Below are 18,899 nucleotides of genomic sequence, written 5' to 3'. Positions count from 1 at the left end.
GAAGTGCTTGTTGAAGCCAGGCTTTGATATTTAGATATCTAACATTAGTTGGCCAATTGGATTTGCACTGAAATCTCAGTACAAAGCAAGCCTTATTGTAAATCTACATTTATTTCATAGCATACTGATTAAGTCACACAAAACTGCTGAGAATCCTGATTCTGCTATGTATAGCTAAGTGGCTATGGTCAAGTTAAGTTACTTAAAGCCTCTAAACCTGTTCTTGTAGTTGTAAAATGAGAATAGTAACAGCACCTATGTTACAGGATTGTGTGAGGAGTGAATGAGAAAATGCATGTGAAGCTTTAGGTGTTCTGCATAGCCTAAGCACTCAGACGTTAGCACAAATCAATGATATGGTTAGTATACTTAAGTGATTTACATCACCAGTCGAAATGATACATTATTTCACATAATGGCCTTATTAACTAGCTATTAATAAATTAACTTTTAGAACTTTACCATGGTTAATTTGAAAAGTTAAAAATACATACTTAGAAAATCATAGAAGTTCAGCTATTTGGGACTGCACTGTAGTGTTCAAATTTAAGATATTTTTACCCACACAACCTAATGCTTTCTTTTAAATATTTCCATCTTAATAGAAGAACTGAACTTGGATAGACATAGTCCTACCTCCAAATCCTCTTCTTCATCAATCTTTTGTATGTTTTGGTAGGCAGCTGTGTAGACCTCTAAAGCTTTGCCATGAAATAACATTTCAATAGTGATAAATTCTGAAAATATAGTCTAAAAAAAAAAACCAAAAAAACAACACCGAAGATTTGAATTTAAACAATCATATGAATTTGTGAATTTAGTATATTTATTCCTTACCATAGTCTTGGCATTTTATGAAATACAGAGGTATCTCTTTTTCCACAGGGCAAAGGAAGTACAAAAGATAACAGGAGTAAAAACAGTTGCAAAGACCTTTTACAACACAACCTTGAAATTATACAAAATATTTCCTATCTCACCATTTACTTCCCTCTTACTTTTTAAGTTAGTGTTTTGTATACCTTGTAATTGACCTTTGTGATAAAAAAAAATCTGACTAAAATGTATATACCATTATGTGCTCTGTTACCATATGTCTATTAAGTATTAGATAAAGCAGGTCAGTTCTAAACCTGGTATTTTATAATTCCAACTGATGCTTAAATAATAGAATGTTTTTCAGACAGGAATTATATCCCATCATGTTTCTATGTGTTCTTGTTCTCTAACCACAAAGGAATTACTTGGTAATTATATTGTTACCACTGATAATAGTGTCGTTCATTTGCATAGAGCCTTCCAGTTTACAAATATATGACTTGCCTAATGTTACTCACAGCTAGAATGTTAAAACTTGGGTCTGATTCTTCAAAGGTTACAGCTCTTGCTTACTGTACTGTGCTATTCTTGCTGGAATCAATCATTTCTTTCACAAATAAACTTCATGTAAACCTTATGAGCCTGATAACAACTTATGACAAGGAAGATGATGCGCTAAGAGAATGAATGAAGATGTACACGTTGATCTAAGCAGGGGTGAGATAATCAGTAGGAAAGGAAAGGATACAAACCAGACAAGTTTTCAGTAACATAGGATCCTATCCTTTTGTTATCTTGTCCCTTATCAAAATAAAAAATCAGAACTTTTGTTAAAGTAGGAGTGGGCAGAGTAAGAACAAGGTAGAAAATACTCAAGCATTGTCCTTAAAGGGGCAAGAGAGAAGAGATGGGTTATAGAAGACAAGAGTCAGATACCCTTTTCTCATCATTCCTGCTCTCCTGTGTTCACCACCCAGCTAGGAGTGGTCCTGCACTTTGAAGACAGTGTTACAGGTATCCCTTCGTGTCCTGTAATTTCCCCCCACCCTTCTCCATTCTTTCTTAAGGATCAGAAGAATATTTAAGGGAGTACTAATAGGCTTCTGATCACTACTTAATGTAAACAGATCTGTAGTTGAAAAGTATCCGTTCTGGTCTGCAAAGATTGGGCTCTGGGATAAGACAAAACTATGACTCAACAGTGACCCTTTCACACAGGTCACAGAGGATTCTGGTATACTGCAGTGGCAACTAATAAGCAGCATTATGTCCAAGAATCTCCAGATACCCAGGAAATACCTTCAAAGTGAATTGGCTTTTGATTAGGACTGGGACTTACTCACTTAGGTGTCAGTCTTCCTAAGATAGCTGCCTAGCTTAGAAGTGCCCTTTAGGAGTGTGGAAACTCTCAGAGGGAAAACAGCACAATGAGGAGTCAGTGATAAGCCAAAACACTGGAAGACTCCTACTTGGTTCTTGGTCTGCAGCTGATTTTAGGTAATGGGAACAATCAAGCACAGGCTTACATCTTTCCTTCTGAATCTTAAATTTAGAGATTTTCTACATTTAGTAAATAAAGAACTATATAAGAATATATAGACATAGTCTGACTTTATTTTTATTCAAGGCTGGAACAGAAAATTTTTTCATTTATTTAAGCTTAGAATTATACAATAAACCCTTAAACTTGTTTCAGGTAAGTACAGAGGGAGGTGGAAAAGCACATCTTACAATGTTATATAGTCAACTCTCTGTTTTAGTTTTTTTTTGGATATTTACTTACGTGGAGAGAGAAGAGAAGGTATTTACCTTATGCTATAAAGTACCTGAGAAATAAAATAGCCTCAAATAAGGGATTAAGCTTAATCACTCAAGTGAGTTAGGTGTTACTCTTATTTTTACATATTTCCACAAATGGATGTTCTAAATCTTTAATAGACTGTCACACTATTTAGTAACTAGTGAAATCCAAACATTTACGACCTTATTACACCTAAATTTGTAGTTTAGGCTTAATTCAAATCTATTCCACTGTGGTACCTTTGTGGAATATGTGACTATTTTAAAATATTTTTCAAATGTGTGAATATGCTTATTAAATTTCTGATGGTCAAAATCTCTGACTCTGTCATCTCTGAAATAACAATTACTCAATACTAGCATTTTATAGGATTTATATTCCCCTTAGCTCATAAGCCCTGAAAAATATATAGATATGTCTGTCTGTCAATACACTCTTTTTCTTTATTCATATCCTCTGATAAGAGAAATTACTACATTCTCATTTTAAGACACTGATCAACTTTTAGTCTGTTACCATTTTCCAATCTCAAAATTTAGTTTTAATTAGTGGTAAGTACTTTACAAACTATCTTTATAAACGGCTATTATTTACTAGTTGGAAGGTGGGGGGAATCACTCTCAAGTTCTGTGATACTTTGGTTTAAGCCTCTGTGGTTTGAACTTTTATTTCTTGACAAAATCTCTATTAGAACACCTGAATAAGAGGAGAATGGACCTATTGATTTTTTTATACTGTTTTTTTTTTTTTTTTTTTTTTCTGTCAGAAACAGTAATGAGAAATCAGTAGTACTAGTAATTTACTATCCCAGACTTGGAATTTTTGACCAAGAGTCATGAAGCCTAAAGATTATCACAGAGTAGAGTTATATCCCTGAGTAGAGTCAGAAGAAATCCTACCAATTATACTCTTTCTAGTTAGAATTTCATAAAATATCCAAAAATAGGCAGAAGAAAGAATAATAGCAAAGAACATAAAAGTTAGATGACAACTAATATAAGAAAGAATATAAAAGACACGTTTTTGAAATAAAATATTTTCAGTGAATGATCAGAAGGGTGGTGGAACTTTCTAGGAACCAGTCATATTTAGAAATAATTTTCTTCAAATAAATACAGCTAACTTTCAGTGATCTCATGTAATCTTATCTGGAATGGGTCAGTATGATCAGAGACAGAAGCATGAATGAATTTTTCCCCCCTTTCCAATTTTATTTTGTGTCACTAGAAGGCAAATTGGGCACATACCTAATTTTTATGGGTGGGGTATGGGTGAGCTAATCTGAAATTCTTACCTGTTGGCAAGTATTCTGTAAAGCAGGAGAGTATAGTAGTTAAGAATATGGGGTCTGGATTAAGATAAATCTGGGTTCCAATCATGACAAACATAACAGCTATATAATATTAAGCAGTTTATCTGTTCTTCTGCCTAGTTTTTTTCGTCTGTACAATGGGGATAACAACAGTATCAACCTCATAGGTTTTGGGGTTAAGGATTAAATGAGATAATCCAAGAAAAGGTATGGTAACTGGTTTAGAGTTAGTGCTCAACACAAGTTAGCTATTTTTATTACTCAAGAAGTACACTTGCTAAGTCAGAAAATGTTCTTTTTCCTAATATTAAAGCCTCCATCTGATTTAATTAGCAAGCAAGACTTTTAACAAAAATGTCATAAAAGGTCTTACTAATATTTTGGCAAATAAAGGGGAAATAATGGTTCTCCAGAATACAGGTTATTCAATAAATGATGTCAAGAGAAATTTTATCTACTTGAAAAGAATGAAATTAGAATCTACCTCATACCATATGCAACACACAACTACCAGATAAAATGCTTAAATATTTAAAATTTTTTTAGATATCACAAATACTAGAAGAAAATATAAGCAAGTATTTATACAATCTTAAGGATGAAAACAACCTTTCTAAGCATGACACCATGTCAGAAACCAAAAAGGAGAAGACCCAACAGATCTGGCAACAAAAATAAAACTTTAAGGCAAAAACACACCATAAACAACAAAATGGGAAAATACATTTGCAACATATCTTCTCTTTAATATAAGGGGTTAATTTTCTCAATCTAAAGACTTTTTACAAATTCATAAGAAAACTACCAATATTCAATAAAAATACAGGCTAAGGACAAGTGTGGGTAATTTACTAAAGAAGAAATAAATGTGTCATTAAATGTATGAAAATATTACGTCTTAGTAGTAACTGCAAATTAAGATGACACTGATTCTTTCACCTGTCAGATTAGTTATTATTAAAAACACTGGCACTCTTCATTGGTACACTGGGTTGCTCATGCAAGGTTTTGTAGAAATGCTACTTAAAATTTTGTGGATGGAAGTTTAAAGCTTTGTGGACAAACAGTATCAAAAGTTAAAGGGTATATGCTCTTTGAGTCAGAAATGCCACTCTGGTAATTTATCTCAGAAGAATAAATGGATCAACAAAAAGGCCAATGTTTAATGATGCAATGAGACTTCTAACTGCAAAACTAACCAATAATCCACCAATTAGGACTGGTTAGTTGAAGTAATATATCCACAGAAAATACTCTGAGGATACCAGAAAGGATGATATGCATCTCTTGTTTCATAGCAAATATGTCCATGATACATTAAATTTTAAAAAGACCTGCTACATACAGTGTGGTCTACTTAACTATAACTGTATGTATAGGGGTAATGATATTCTCCTCATAAGGACGTTGTGAGGAGTAAATGAGTTTATTCACAGAAAATGCACAGAATATGTGACATAGTCAAAACCTGAGAAAATCTGTTATATCTCTTGTACATATGTGCACAGAAAAAAAGCTGGAATGATATGAACCAGAATGGTAACTGATTATTTGAGTTGTAGGATTATTACATTTTTCTCAATAATTTTATGAAAAAAAATTATGGTGATTTTATATTTAGTTGTAAGAAAAATAAAGCTTTTAAAAATTAAATTTAGAAGATGTCTTGCTCATGTTAGCTACTTTACCACATACTGCATTCCTGTCCCTCTGTTCCAGGAGTGACCCCTGGTCAAATTCCCTTGACATTCACCATATAACTGATGATTTTTCCAATTACCTGGGAAACAAATGGGATTGTGATTTTTTTCTTAAGAGAGAAAGAAAGAGAGAAGGAGGAATGAACAGGGGGAGGAGCGGAGAGAGAGAGAATTTTAAGCAGGCTCTATGCCCAGCATGGAGCCTGGTGTGGGGCTCCATCTCATGGCCCTGGGATCATGACCTTAGCCAAAATCAAGAGTCCGGATTTTTACCCACTTAACTAAGCCACTCAGGCACCCCAGGGATTGTGATTTTTTTCATTCACATTGTGTGCGGTAAGTTCCATAACAACTGTTCTCAGAAAGACAAATTTTTTGCAAGCTTCCTATGAAAATTATCTAAAAACTGTGCTACCTTGCTGATTAATGCTGCTACCAAAATTCAGATGGGCTTGTAAATTAAACCCACCTCAGTACAGTAGTACAGTTATCAGCAGTGCTCACTCATTTCTGCCCCCAGGGAGGTTAAAGAAGGAGCCAGAAGCTCTATCCCCATCTGTAGCAGTAGCCTGATAACAGGTAAGAATAAGAATGTTCTAGGTTTCTCTCTAAATTATGAATGGCATCAACGATTTTTACTTTTCCAAGAATTTTCTCATAAACGGAAATGTGAGACATGCTAACATCAACATAGTGGGGCAATAATGAAACTCTTTCTGACTTGTCTTTGAGGCTTCTGGTATGGGATTTGTGCACTCCTTTTCATCATAAAAGATCTCAAATGAGGCCTGACTTGGAAAAGAAACTATCTGATACTGAGGAGGAAGGATGTATAAAATGGAGATTCAGAACTGTAACAGAGTTTAATACTGACCTCTGGAAACCATTTCCGGAAGTTTGCTAGATCATGGGGGTCTGCATTTAAAGTGTAGGTTGTCACAGATCTTGTATGTAGAAAATCCCAAGGAATCTACTAAAAAACTGTCAGTGCTAATAAATGAGTTCTGCAAGGCTGCAGAATATAAGATGAATGTGCAAAAATAAATTATTTCTGTGTGCATTTGCAATGAACAATCCAAAAATGAAATTAAACAGATCCATTTACGATAGCATCAAGAATTGTAAAATACTTAGGAAAAAGTTTAAGAAAAGAAGCACAACAAAACTTATACTCTGAAAACTACAAACATGGTTAAAATAAATTAAGGAATATTTAAATAAATGGAAAAATGTCCCATGTTCATGGATCGGAAAAATTAATTTTAACACGCCAATACTCCTCAAACTGATTTACAGATTTGATGCAATCCCTACCAGAATCCCACCTGACTTCTTCATAGAAACTGACAAGCTGATTTTAAAATTCATACAGAATTACAACAGATCCAGAATAGCAAAACAGTCTTTAAAAAGAACAAAGGAGAACTCACATACCCTGATTTTAAAATTCATTATAAAGCAATGCTAATGAAGATAGTGTGGTACTGGCATAAGGAGAGATCTATAGATCAATGAAAGACAAAGTCTAGAAACAAAACCACGTCCACTGATGTTCAACAAGACTATTCAATGGGAAAGAATAGCTTCTTCAACAAATGGTGCTTGGGCAACCAGACATGCAAAAAGATGAAGTTTAACCTTCGGTTCACACCATACATAAAACTTAACTCAAATGGATCAAAAGCTTAAATGAACCATGAAAACTATACAACTATTAGAAGAAAACAGAGATAAATTTTCAAGATCTCAGATTCGGCAATGATTGTTAGATATGACACTAAAAACATAAGCAACAAAAGAAACATACTGGATTTCATTAAAATTACAAATTTTCTGCTTCAAGGAACATCAAGATATTGAAAAGAACCCTAAGAATGGGAGAAAAAATTTTCAAATCATAGATCTGAAAAGGGACTTGTATCCAGAATAGATAAAGAACTTTTACCACTCAATAATAAAAAGACAACCCAATTAAAATACGGGCAAAGGATCTGAAGAGACATTTCCTCAAGGAAGATATACAAATGGTCATTAAGCATTAGCAGGGAAATGCAACTCAAAGCCACAATGAGATACCATTTTACACCCACTAGGATGTCTGTAATGAAAAAGTCTGATCAACAGCAAGTATTGGTGAGGATGCAGAGAAATCTGAACCCTCGTATGTTACTGGTGGGTATGTACAATGATGCATTCTCAATGCATTGAGAATGGTGCATTCTCAAATGATTAAAGATAGGGCTACCATATGATCCAGCAATTTGATTAGATATATACATAAGAAAAATGAAAATGTATGTCCATACAAAAATTTGTACATGAATGTATCATTAATCACAATAGCCCAAAAGCAGAAACATCCCAAATGTCCATCAACTGATAAACGGATAAACAAAATGTGGTTATATCCATATAATGGAATATTTGGCTATAAAAAGGAATGGATTACGAATACATGCTATGATACAAAAGCATGTATATAGCTAACATACATATAACATATGTTATATATAGCTAATAATGAAAGCATTATGCTAAGTGAAAGAAGCCAGTTAAAAAAACCATGTTATGATTCCATTCACATGAAATGGCCAGAACAGCCAAATCCACAGAGACTTCAGATTAGTGGTGGTTGCTTAGGGCTGGGGGTGGGAGGTAGGGGTACATGTAGGAAGCAGCAAAGTACTAGGTCTTTGAGGTGATAACAGTGTTCTAAAATTGAGTGGTAACGGTTGCACATATTGGAACACACTAAAAACCACAGGGCTGTACATTTTAAATGGGTGAACTGTATGGTGTATGACTTCTATCTCAATTTATTAAAAAGGTTTCTTCTTATACTTTTGGTGACCACCAAGAGACTTCCTTCCAGGGGCATAATACAGTAGGCAAAGAGAAAAGCTTGAAAGCCCTTTTCTTTGTGCACCCTCCACTCTGCAGCCCCTCTGTCCTAATGCTTCAGGAAATCCCAGGTCGTAGGAATTGCAGTTGGGAATTCTGCACTCACTCTCTCTGCCTGTTTTGTAACTGGTGGTTGCTCAGGGAATTAAAGAGGTAGTCTGAACCCGAAGTGAGCCCAAAGATCAGAGACAGACTGCCATGTGTAAAAGCAAATTTTGCAGGCGTGAGGAGCAGTGCTGCAGTGAGGAATCAGACTGCCATCACTAATGAAGCCCTTAGTGGCAATGGAGTCAACATACCTCACAAGTCTCCATTCTCATCGTTCAGGTGAGAGCTAATTATTTTAATAACCTTACTTCCTCTCTCCCTCAATTTAAGAGATGATGTCATCAAGTATAAAACATTATTCCTGCCCACACACTCCCACCTCAGGAAATGGAGTTTGTCTCAGGGCAGCTTTCTGAGATGCTCTTCATGCATTACCCAGCAGAGTGTAAAGTAATTGAGAGGCTTCAAAAAAAGGTTTGTGGTCTTCAGGACCAAACCAGAGACCTTGAAGCATGGCTATCAGAAAAATCAAAGTTCTGAAATCCTTTGAAACTATGATGGGGGGGGGGAGGTGCAAATGAATGTTGATTCATGGACTGTAAAAAGGAATGATGATTATTAAGTGGCAGATGGTGCTTATTTTATTGATAAGAACATAACTTTTGTTAATAGTTATAAAATGACAAAAATATTTTTCTTTAAAGCTTGATCCCGGAAAATTTGCAGGGAGCCAAAACACATCCCAGATGACTTGTTTTAAAGGACTTTCTAAGGTCACAAGCAATCCTCCAAATCTGTCCAGGCGCCTATGAAAAAGTCACTAAAGACCTTCTGAAGTCCATGATCCCAAAGGTGTCAAATCTACTGGCTTTTTACAATAAAATAAGGCAATTCTTGTGATACCACATTGTGATGGATGCAACTTTATGTGGTTGGCTACTCTTACCGATTCATTCATTAGATAAGATGCAGTGACTAGAGAGCATTTAATGAGAGTGTATTGTAATGGAAAGCACAGATTTTTAAAAATACATAATTGGTTTATAGTTCAGATTTTTGGCTATGATACTTTGGGGATTACTTTATATCTCTGCTTAAATTTCGTAAAAGATATGGATAACACCACCTCATGCTTACGAGGTTGCTATAAAGATTAAAAGATTATATATATATAGTGCCTGTAACAGCACTGGATGCACAAAAACATAAGAAATGTTAATTTCCTTTGATTAAATAGTACTTATGATAATAAGTTGAATATCTGAGGAAATGGGAAAATAACATTTGATATTTTTATTAGTATCTTTATATATAGTATGCTATATTTTATAGTATCTTATTCATATAGACTATGGCCTAAAAAAATCAGTGATTTAAATTTTTCATACATTAAAATAAAACAAAAAATAGGATTAGAAAACATGTTTCAAACTTTAACAGTTACTTTACCTTTATATCCTTTATTTTCTGCTTTTCAAAATTGTCAATAGTTTCCTCCAGATGATGAGTTGTTCGGGTAGCATCCATTGTAGCTCTCTGCAATTCAGTTTCTGCCTGCAAAAGAATTCCCCAACCAAAGATATAAAAAAATTCAAGTCAGAACCCATTCAATTGAATCTATTTGTAAATGTTACCATTGCATTATTGGCTTTTTGGCATAACAACTGTAAATTGTTCAGTAATATATTTCACCATATAAAATAAGAAGATGCAGAATAAAGAACTTAAATCTATTAAGAAACATGATTCCTGACCTCAAACAAAAGAAAAACAAAACTCCTTCCCTTTCTTCCTACAAAATAATTTTTTCTATATATCACCCTTGGATTATTAACTGTAAAACAATTTTCTATATTTTCTACTGCTTTCACCTATTTCACTGTCTATGCCATTTATCATTCTATTTTTCTTCTCATTCTTTCCCCTTAACCCTTTCTCTCCAAAAAAGGACCTGTGACTTAAGTATTTTCAATTTTCTAGTTCTCCAAATGCATTAAATGTTTCTAATCTTATAATATCCTAATCAGATATCGTAGAATATACACTACAAATATTTATTTCAGCATGGGGTGTATTTGTATATTCTTCTTAGAAGCTAACAATATTACACTGTTACCATTTAGTTAGTGCTTAGTACAAAAAATATATATGCCAGTAACAAATTAGATGGCACGTCTAATGCTTTGCTTCATATATTGTAATGACAAGCACTCATACTACCCCAGATCTGTGTTGTATAATCAGTATGGTGGCCATAGCCACATGTGGCTATTTACATTAAGATAAAATGAAAATTTATGTCCTCATTTACTCATTCCATTTCAAGAGCTCAAGAGCCATATATTGCTAGTGGCTACAGTAAAGGGCAGAACATTTCCAATCTACTCATGTATTTCTCTTAAAAAAGTATCTCTTACTTTAGAACAACTGTTGCCCAAAACTATTTAAAATATTTTGTTAAACAGCAAAGGTTTTAAAAAAATAGCCTAGGGGCGCCTGGGTGGCACAGCGGTTCAGCGTCTGCCGTCTGCCTTCGGCTCAGGGCGTGATCCTGGCGTTATGGGATCGAGCCCCACATCAGGCTCCTCCACTATGAGCCTGCTTCTTCCTCTCCCACTCCCCCTGCTTGTGTTCCCTCTCTCGCTGGCTGTCTCTATCTCTGTTGAATAAATAAATAAAATCTTTAAAAAAATAAATAAAAAATAAAAATAAAAAATAGCCTAATTTTCTGATTAAATTCTTTCTAATAGTTTTGTTTTCTATACTAATGTAGTATATTTATTCAAAAGTATCAAATATCATCATTTAATAATTAATCCATGGGAAAAATGTGACACATATTATTCTGACATTTAGCCCTTGCTTTCAAGAAAATATATAAATTGAAATAAGTAAAAGAGTTTTTACTATAAGGATCCATTTCTTGACACACCACTTTATTACCCACCTGTGCCTGAAATTTTTCATAAAGGAAAAAATACATTTCAAAGAGAACAATTTTTAAAAATAAATTAAAATCATATGCTCGTAGAATTATATAATCTTGCAATTAGATTATACATTAATTATAACTTCATAGTGATTATGTACTCTTATATTTAGATTAACTCAAATACACGATTTTAAGATACTAAGTGTAAAAAAATATTGTTCTATGTGTATGTGTGTGTACATTTGCCATATAGGGTGTAAAGTTTCTTAAAACCATATAAACTTTTAACTTTTAATCATACCTAGTAATCAAAAATAATTTTCTATATTACTGGGCTTGAGATTTAAAAATATAACTTCATCACAGGAAATTCAAAAGTGACGTAGAGCTCCTTTATAGATTCGTATGAAACATTTCTAACAGTTATTTGATGCACGTTAGCCTACTAACGAGAATACTCAAGCAGACTAATTCCTTAATACTATTGCGTGTGACCCACACGTTCTTTACTTGTGACTACTTCCTTTTGACCTATGTCTTTGTCCTCCCCATTTTACTGATAGTTTCAAATTTAAAAAAAGTTTTAAAATTTAGATGGGTGGGTAGAATTGTTTAAACCAGGGGAGGGTGGTGAAGCAGAAGCTACAGCTGGGACATCTTAATCTTCACCACCCTCCAGCAACTACTATTCATCTCTGGAAGTCTCAAATCCTTTTACTTAGGCACAGCAACTCACCCCAAATCACACAGCTATTTTTAGCAAAGAGGATATAGGTTTCTATTTCTTCTTTTTTCTGAAAATTCTTCAAAATCCTATGATGGATCAAGTTGAGTAGGAAATGCTTTTGATTAAGATATTATGAGTAGAGGTATCAGTGTATTTCATGAAATTAGTCCTGAATGCAAAATGGCTTCTGAAATGGTGAACCAGAGCCCCGAGATTCTTCTTTGCCCCATCCTCTTGCATCAGTGCTACTCCATGTTCTTTGGCATACTGAACTTTAACACGCTTCTTTTGAATTGTCAGATGAATTTTAAGGGTCCATCCTGGTAAATACTCTGTAACGCTATGAGTAAATATTTTTATATTTATATTGAATACATTTATAGCTAGATTGTCCTTTATTTTCTCGTCTTAGGTTGTCAAAATCCACTCACTTTCCCAGTAAGCACAGCAGTTCACCTCCAGCAATAATCTATTCCTGTGTCACATTTATTTCCCCCATGTGAACTCAAGTCCAGTTTCATCTACAGTATAAGACTACCTCCTCCATAGCAGTGTTCACAACAGACCATCTAAGTCAGAAACATCTTTGTCTTAGGAATATTCATTTCTGTGCTGTCTCCATACCAATACCCCTGATTCAATCCTACCAACCGCTCAGGATTCCAGATATGACATTTTTCCTGAATTATGTATTTTCCTCCAAAACAAAACAGTAAAAGTTTGACCTCTGGCTTACTTCTTAAAAACTGGTGACAACCTGGTCTCTCCCTTAGTCCCTAATCATCAGTCATAAATTTTCCAGCTTTCTCTGATTTGCCTGACTTGCTGAAAACGCAGACTGCGTAATCTAGTTGTACATCAACGAGATGTTCCTATCCCAGCCTCCAATGGGCACTCCTAAGCCCTATGGCTGCCCATTTTTTATTTTTATTGCAAGGTTGGGCGTATGTACCTTTGGTCCAAAGGAAGGAGGACCAGGCAATTGCTGCAGCCCCAAATCACTGCTCAAGGGATTCCCCTCAGGAATGGAGGTGTTCTGGAACCTCAAATGCCCCCATAGAGCCACTCCTCATGTGGTTTCTGGCTGAGCTGGGCAGTAAAAACCTTCAGGAAGTAGGAAGGAGACATAAGAAGGAATGGGAAAAAGAGGCAGCGGGATAAATTAGTACTTTCTATATAATTGCACTTATCCCAATTGCTGGCAATTAGCCAGGCACTATTTTCTATTCTTTTGTTTAGTCACGAACAAGGCACATTCTAGCTTAATAAGTCATTCTTAAAAGAAGAACCTTGTTATAGTAGACAGCCCTATCTAGATCCTTTTGTGTCCAGGTATGGACCTCAATTTTACTCTAGAATCTCCTGAGGGTCTTTGGATGCTAGTCATAATTGTGGTTTCACGTTGTTGTTTTTAAAGGTGAAGGGAATTCTGGGGAAAAATCATTCTTTCTTTTCTCAAAAGTGGGGCAGACAGGGCACTGATATATTAGGATTCATGATAGATCTTTAAGTTAATTTTATAATTAATATTCAGTCATCATGTGAAAAAAAACCAGAATTTTGAACTTACTTTTTATAAACACATCAACGTTTTTAAGTGTTTTATTTTTTTAATATCTACTATGGAAAACAGTAGGAGGGGATTGAATTAGGTGGTGTATTCTCTTTAAAATTAGTTTATTTCTATAATGAGAATTATAAATGCACGTGTTTCTTTCAACCTTTATATTCGAATTTTCTGCACACTTAAAAGTAGAAATGTGTAATTCCCATCTGTATTCACTTTTGTACGGCATACCTTACAAAACATTTTTTTAAAGATCAAAAGTCAAAGGATACAATAACATGTCGATCAGATGGGTTTCGCTGACGTGTTCTTTCTAACTGAGTTAACTGTTTAGCTTCTCGATTCCTTGCTGTTAATGTTGCTTTGAGGTCATCCTGAAAATAAGCATTTTTGATTAATGAAAATTTCTGATTGAAGAAATAAAAGACATACACTCTGTTTTAAAAATGGGAGAACACTCCTTGTTTGGTCCAGGTATTATTACCACAGGAATTATTACTACTGCAAAATTAGTATGTGTCTTTGTGTGAGAGTGTGCATATGTGTGTTTCTTTAAAACCCTCTCAAATAATGACATGGAAAGATAATTTCAATGCAAACTTTTAACCACATATATAATTTTATATACATATATATATAATTTTGATTATGGTGGTAGTTATATGTGTATACACATTTGTCAAAACTCCATGAATACTTAAAACAGGAGAATTTTATTGCCTATAAATTATACCTCAAAGTTGGTTGAAAAAACAGAACTTGGGGTAGAAACATACAGTGTGGTGAGGTGAGTATAGTTACTAACACTGTATTGCATATTTGAAAGTTGTTAAGAGAACATTTTAAAAGTTGTCGTCAAAAGAAAAAAATGTCTAACTAGGTAGTGATGGATGTTAACTAGACTTGTGGTGGTGGTCATTTCACAATATATACAACTATTGAATCATTATGTTGTACAATTGAAACTAATATGTCACTTATACCTCAATAAAAAAATAGAACTTTGTCACATTCACCTTTAGTCTACATGTTCTTGCCTGTTTAAAATGAAAAATAAAAACATATTCATTTACTAAAGTAAGTTCTTCATGACTATAAAGATTAATATTTTAAAGTTTCTGTAATAAAGTATTGCTTCATGTTGCTATGGTTTACTTAGTAATAAGCTCACTGAAAATATTTCATTACTCTCAAAGTTCTAAGAAATGGTGCTTTATACAGAGTGTGTAAAAAAACTGTAACACTACGTTGTACTTTTTATTAAGAGGACAGTTATTGGAAACCTCATACTCTGCCATAATAGTTAATAATAGTAGGAAAAATGAATTTACTTACTCGTTTCATTTTTACAATGGTTCCATAAGCTTTCAAAGGTTCAACTACTTTGGCTTCAAGTCTTTCAACCTATTGAAAATTATTATAAAATATAACTGAAAAGAAACATAGACATAACAAAATTTAAATTCCGAAATAAAACCTGGGCTATTTAACCTGAACATAATTACTACACAGAATAATGTTTTAAATTGTTTAAAATGTCTGTTTATAAGTAAAAGAATAATCATCGAAATTGATAAAACTCAGAATCTAAACTCAAACAATAAAAGCTGTAAAGATGTAGAGTAACAATGAAAGCAGAAAAGTACCTAGTACGCAATACGACAAGAAAACATCTCAGGTTTCTAAGAAGCTTATCTCTGCCACGTGATCTCTGTATTATTTTTCTTCATTATAGTAGCTTTTGGGTAAGTGTCAAGACATCTCAAATTTTAGTACAGTTACCACTTTGTGTTTAGCGCGGTGTCAGGTATTTTACACATATTATCTCTGAAATGTAACAGTCCAACTTTCCAGATAAGAAAATTGAAGCTGAAAGATACAGCATATTGGAAAAATTTAAAGCGACACAATCCTCAAAAGCAAAAAAAAAAAAACAAAAAAAAACTTAAAGACCACTGTATTAGCTGCAATTCTTTTCTGGGAAGCCAGAAAAGAAGCTTGGAGAAAAAGATAAATGGTCTCAGTGTTGCTGAGCTGTCAAACTCCATGGTTGATCTTTTATATAGAATTAAATTGTTTTTCTTAAACATTACAATTTTTATCACTTTGAGTAATTACTTCCTTTAATTAATAGCAAGAGTGGAAGGCACTGAAGAAACGGGTTTTTTAAAGGCAAATACAGCATAAGAAAAATAACTCCTGGACATGAAAATTTTCTTTATCAGGACAGGTAATACAAGATGACATCATTTAACTGTTTAAAATGAACATGTATTTTTGCAGCAGGAAGAAGGCTTTTTTTGATGATACATGTTTATATAGCACATTTCATTTCATATTGATTTTTCTATAAACAAAATGTATATGAATGTTTCACTTTAAAAGATTTTAGGAAAATGAAAAAAATTAAGTTCTCATTGAGTATTTAAATATCCTAGGAATTTTAGGAATCCTAAAATCAAAACCATGAACACTCAGGATAGTTTAGTCTACACCATTTCAAATAATCCATACGCTGATTATTCAGTGCAAGGATTATCCAAGTCTCTTTTCCTGTTCTCCTTTTTGTCGCCTACCTTTTGTTCATTGTTCATTAGCACCTCCACCATTTGGTAAGCAAGGGAAATAAAAAAGGAGAACAAATGGAAATCAATTCACTTTGCTATTTGATAAATAGCATAAAGATTTTCTAGAAAGGGCCATTGAAATTATTGTCTTAACATGGGGTTTTAGGGTTATCAGTGAGTATAAATTATTTTTGAAGTCCCCAGTTAATGTGTTAACTGAGAGTTGCTTGTTTATTGTAGATTATCATATGACAATAACTCAACTTTTCCCCAAAAGTACCCCCAAATGTAATTACTACTCAAATTTCTGTATGGACAGCAAGTACAGGTTCAAAGATCATTATCTTCACTTTGTTTTTGTGAGGTGTTTTTGATGACTGAAATTTCTGTATTAGGCTTTTAAAAAGCACCAAAAGCACTGACGAGAGGAGTACAAGAGAAGCAACGAAGCTTCCAACTGGGCAACTTCTAACATTTAACCTTGAAACCTAAAATAAATATAAGTGAAGGTGCTTATGAGGTATTAAGAGTAAAAATGAGCTTTTAGAAAGAAAACAATTACAACACCTTCTTCCCTCCCTTCCAAAACAAAAAAACAAAACCACACCACAAAGTCTCACTAGTATATATGATAAAAATCAGTAAATCAATGCTGCTTTTCTTTTTGTCAATGAAATACTGGTCAGCTTTCCAGAGCACTGAAGCATGGACAAAGATCTCTTGTCCCTTTATTATTCACTCATATTACCACTCAACACCTTCCATCTCCAGACATACTTTAAAATATACTTACGTGCACACAAGACACAAGTCATGCTCCTTTTCTTCCCCATAGGTACTATGTTAACTACCCCCTGTAAATAGCCACCCCTTGGCCAAAAGCTGGCAAATGAAGTGGGGGAAATTCAGGACTTCAGGACACCCTAAAGTTTTGTTTGAAAACGGTAAGATCACGAATTACAGGAAGCTTCCCTTTAATAGACTCACACCATGTTACATGAAAATGCACGTTTATCGAGTGTGCGTTCGCCACTGCAGTTAGGCGGGTTACAAGTGCAATCTTCACGGGTCCTTCATCCACTACTTCAGGGCTCATTCATAACAATGACGCTGTGACCTCCATACCTCTGCTTGTCGATAATCCTGAAGTTTGGCAAACTCATCAGCAAAGTTTTTCAGGCCCTGCTTTAAATTCGGGGTCTCTGTAGAGGCATACACGTTAATTTCATTCACCAGTAGGTCTGCTTTGTCTCGCAGTCTGGCAGTTTTCCGCACATAAGCAGCAAAGATTTGGCACAGCTCTCCGAAATGCTTCTCCACATTTGTGACAGCATCTTGCAGTTGTCTGGTTTGAGCGTCCCTAGAGAAAAAGATGACACAAACCGCAAATCATTCTCATTAGAGATGAGATGGCTTTATCTCCACGTTACTTTGATATGCAAACATTCCCGGGCAATTTGCAGCTTCCAAGGCACAAACCATCAAGGATCCCACCACCTCCGAGAGCGGATTCTGGTCCTCTAAGTCCCCTTTCGAGGCCTGGCCTCAATACACCGACAGCGTAGGCGCACGAAGAGGCCGGGCTCTGGGCAGCGGCGCCGCTACGGGGTGGCCGCTGCTAGGGCTGCTCGGCGCGGCCTGGGCGCCCGGCTGCCTCCCAGCCGTCTGCACAGCCCGCGGCAGTGCGGGGCCCGCGGAGCATGACTCCGAGATCGCCCATCCCAGCCCTGGCCTCCGGGGCTCGCTGCAGCCCGGGGAGGTAGGCCCCAGAGAGCAGCGGGCTCCGTCCAGACCCAAACCCAGGGTCGGAATTCGGCACGGAGGCCCCACGGAGAGAGCTCCACTTCCCCCACCCGAGCCCTTCAGTGCGGGGGGGGGGAGGTCTGGCCAGCGGAGGCCCCGGGGCTGTTACCGGTTTTCCAAGCTGCGCCTCAACATCTCGCCTGGCGCACGGCCGGGGGCCCTGGGCTGGGCCCAACGACCTGGGCTCGGAGGGGCCCGAGCGTGCGCCTGGGCGCGAGCCACCGCCTCCTGGAGCCTGAAAGCCCGCCCCGCGCGCCGCCGCGCCGGCCCCGGCGTTTCTACGGCAACGCGGCGCGTCCCCGCGCTCAAAGGCCGGAGTCGGCGGGAGTGCGGCGAGGGAAAGCCGGGGGCCGCGGCGCCCACCCCGAGACCCGCCGGCGCGTTCGCCTCGCGCGTGCTTTCCTGCCCAGTGTGCCCGCTGCCGGGCCCTTCATCCTCGTGGAGAGCCGCTCTGACCGAACGCCGCCTGCAGTCAGTCCTTCCAGCCTGGACTGTGAGCCAAGGAGGCGAGAAGCCAATCAACCAGTATCTAGGAGGGAAACGTAAAACTAAAGGCCAGTGGGGGCAAGAACTGCTGCGGCGCCCGCCGTTTAGCCGGGGGACGTCTGCTCAACCTGTCCGCCTCCCTGTGTTGAATCCGAAAACGTGGGCTCTTTGGCAGCTGCCTTTGGTAGGAGCAATGCTTACTGTCTCATCTTTAACTTTTCATTTTTTCAGCAAAT

General features: G+C 36.1%; 2 protein-coding genes across 9 annotated transcripts in view; one reads left to right on the top strand and one right to left on the bottom strand.

Moving 5' to 3' along the window:
- RBM12B (RNA binding motif protein 12B) overlaps positions 1-9,483 on the top strand; it is a 27,548-nt gene extending 18,065 nt beyond the window's left edge. For 2 of the 7 annotated variants that reach the window (XR_005833657.1, XR_005833659.1), the window contains one exon: positions 9,286-9,483. The gene's annotated coding sequence lies outside the window, so the exon portion shown is untranslated. The other 5 variants (XR_005833655.1, XR_005833654.1, XR_005833658.1 and 2 more) reach the window with 4 other exon arrangements.
- CIBAR1 (CBY1 interacting BAR domain containing 1) overlaps positions 1-18,419 on the bottom strand; it is a 26,605-nt gene extending 8,186 nt beyond the window's left edge. Inside the window, exons 1-7 of one of the 2 annotated variants that reach the window (XM_040625764.1) lie at positions 18,287-18,419; positions 17,500-17,734; positions 15,143-15,211; positions 14,080-14,181; positions 11,529-11,534; positions 10,031-10,135; positions 637-750 (exon numbers count right to left, since the gene is read on the bottom strand). In XM_040625764.1, coding sequence (XP_040481698.1) covers positions 637-750; positions 10,031-10,135; positions 11,529-11,534; positions 14,080-14,181; positions 15,143-15,211; positions 17,500-17,734; positions 18,287-18,312 — 657 coding nt within the window. In that variant the 5' untranslated portion in view covers positions 18,313-18,419. The remainder of the gene's footprint in view (positions 1-636; positions 751-10,030; positions 10,136-11,528; positions 11,535-14,079; positions 14,182-15,142; positions 15,212-17,499; positions 17,735-18,286) is intronic. The other variant, XM_040625765.1, reaches the window with a different exon arrangement.
- Positions 18,420-18,899: the final 480 nt, after the last annotated feature.

The sequence above is a fragment of the Ursus maritimus genome, unplaced genomic scaffold (genome assembly GCF_017311325.1).
Source record: "Ursus maritimus isolate PB19 unplaced genomic scaffold, ASM1731132v1 scaffold_9, whole genome shotgun sequence".
NCBI lineage: Eukaryota > Metazoa > Chordata > Mammalia > Carnivora > Ursidae > Ursus > Ursus maritimus.
This window is presented reverse-complemented; position numbering and strand designations above follow the sequence as displayed.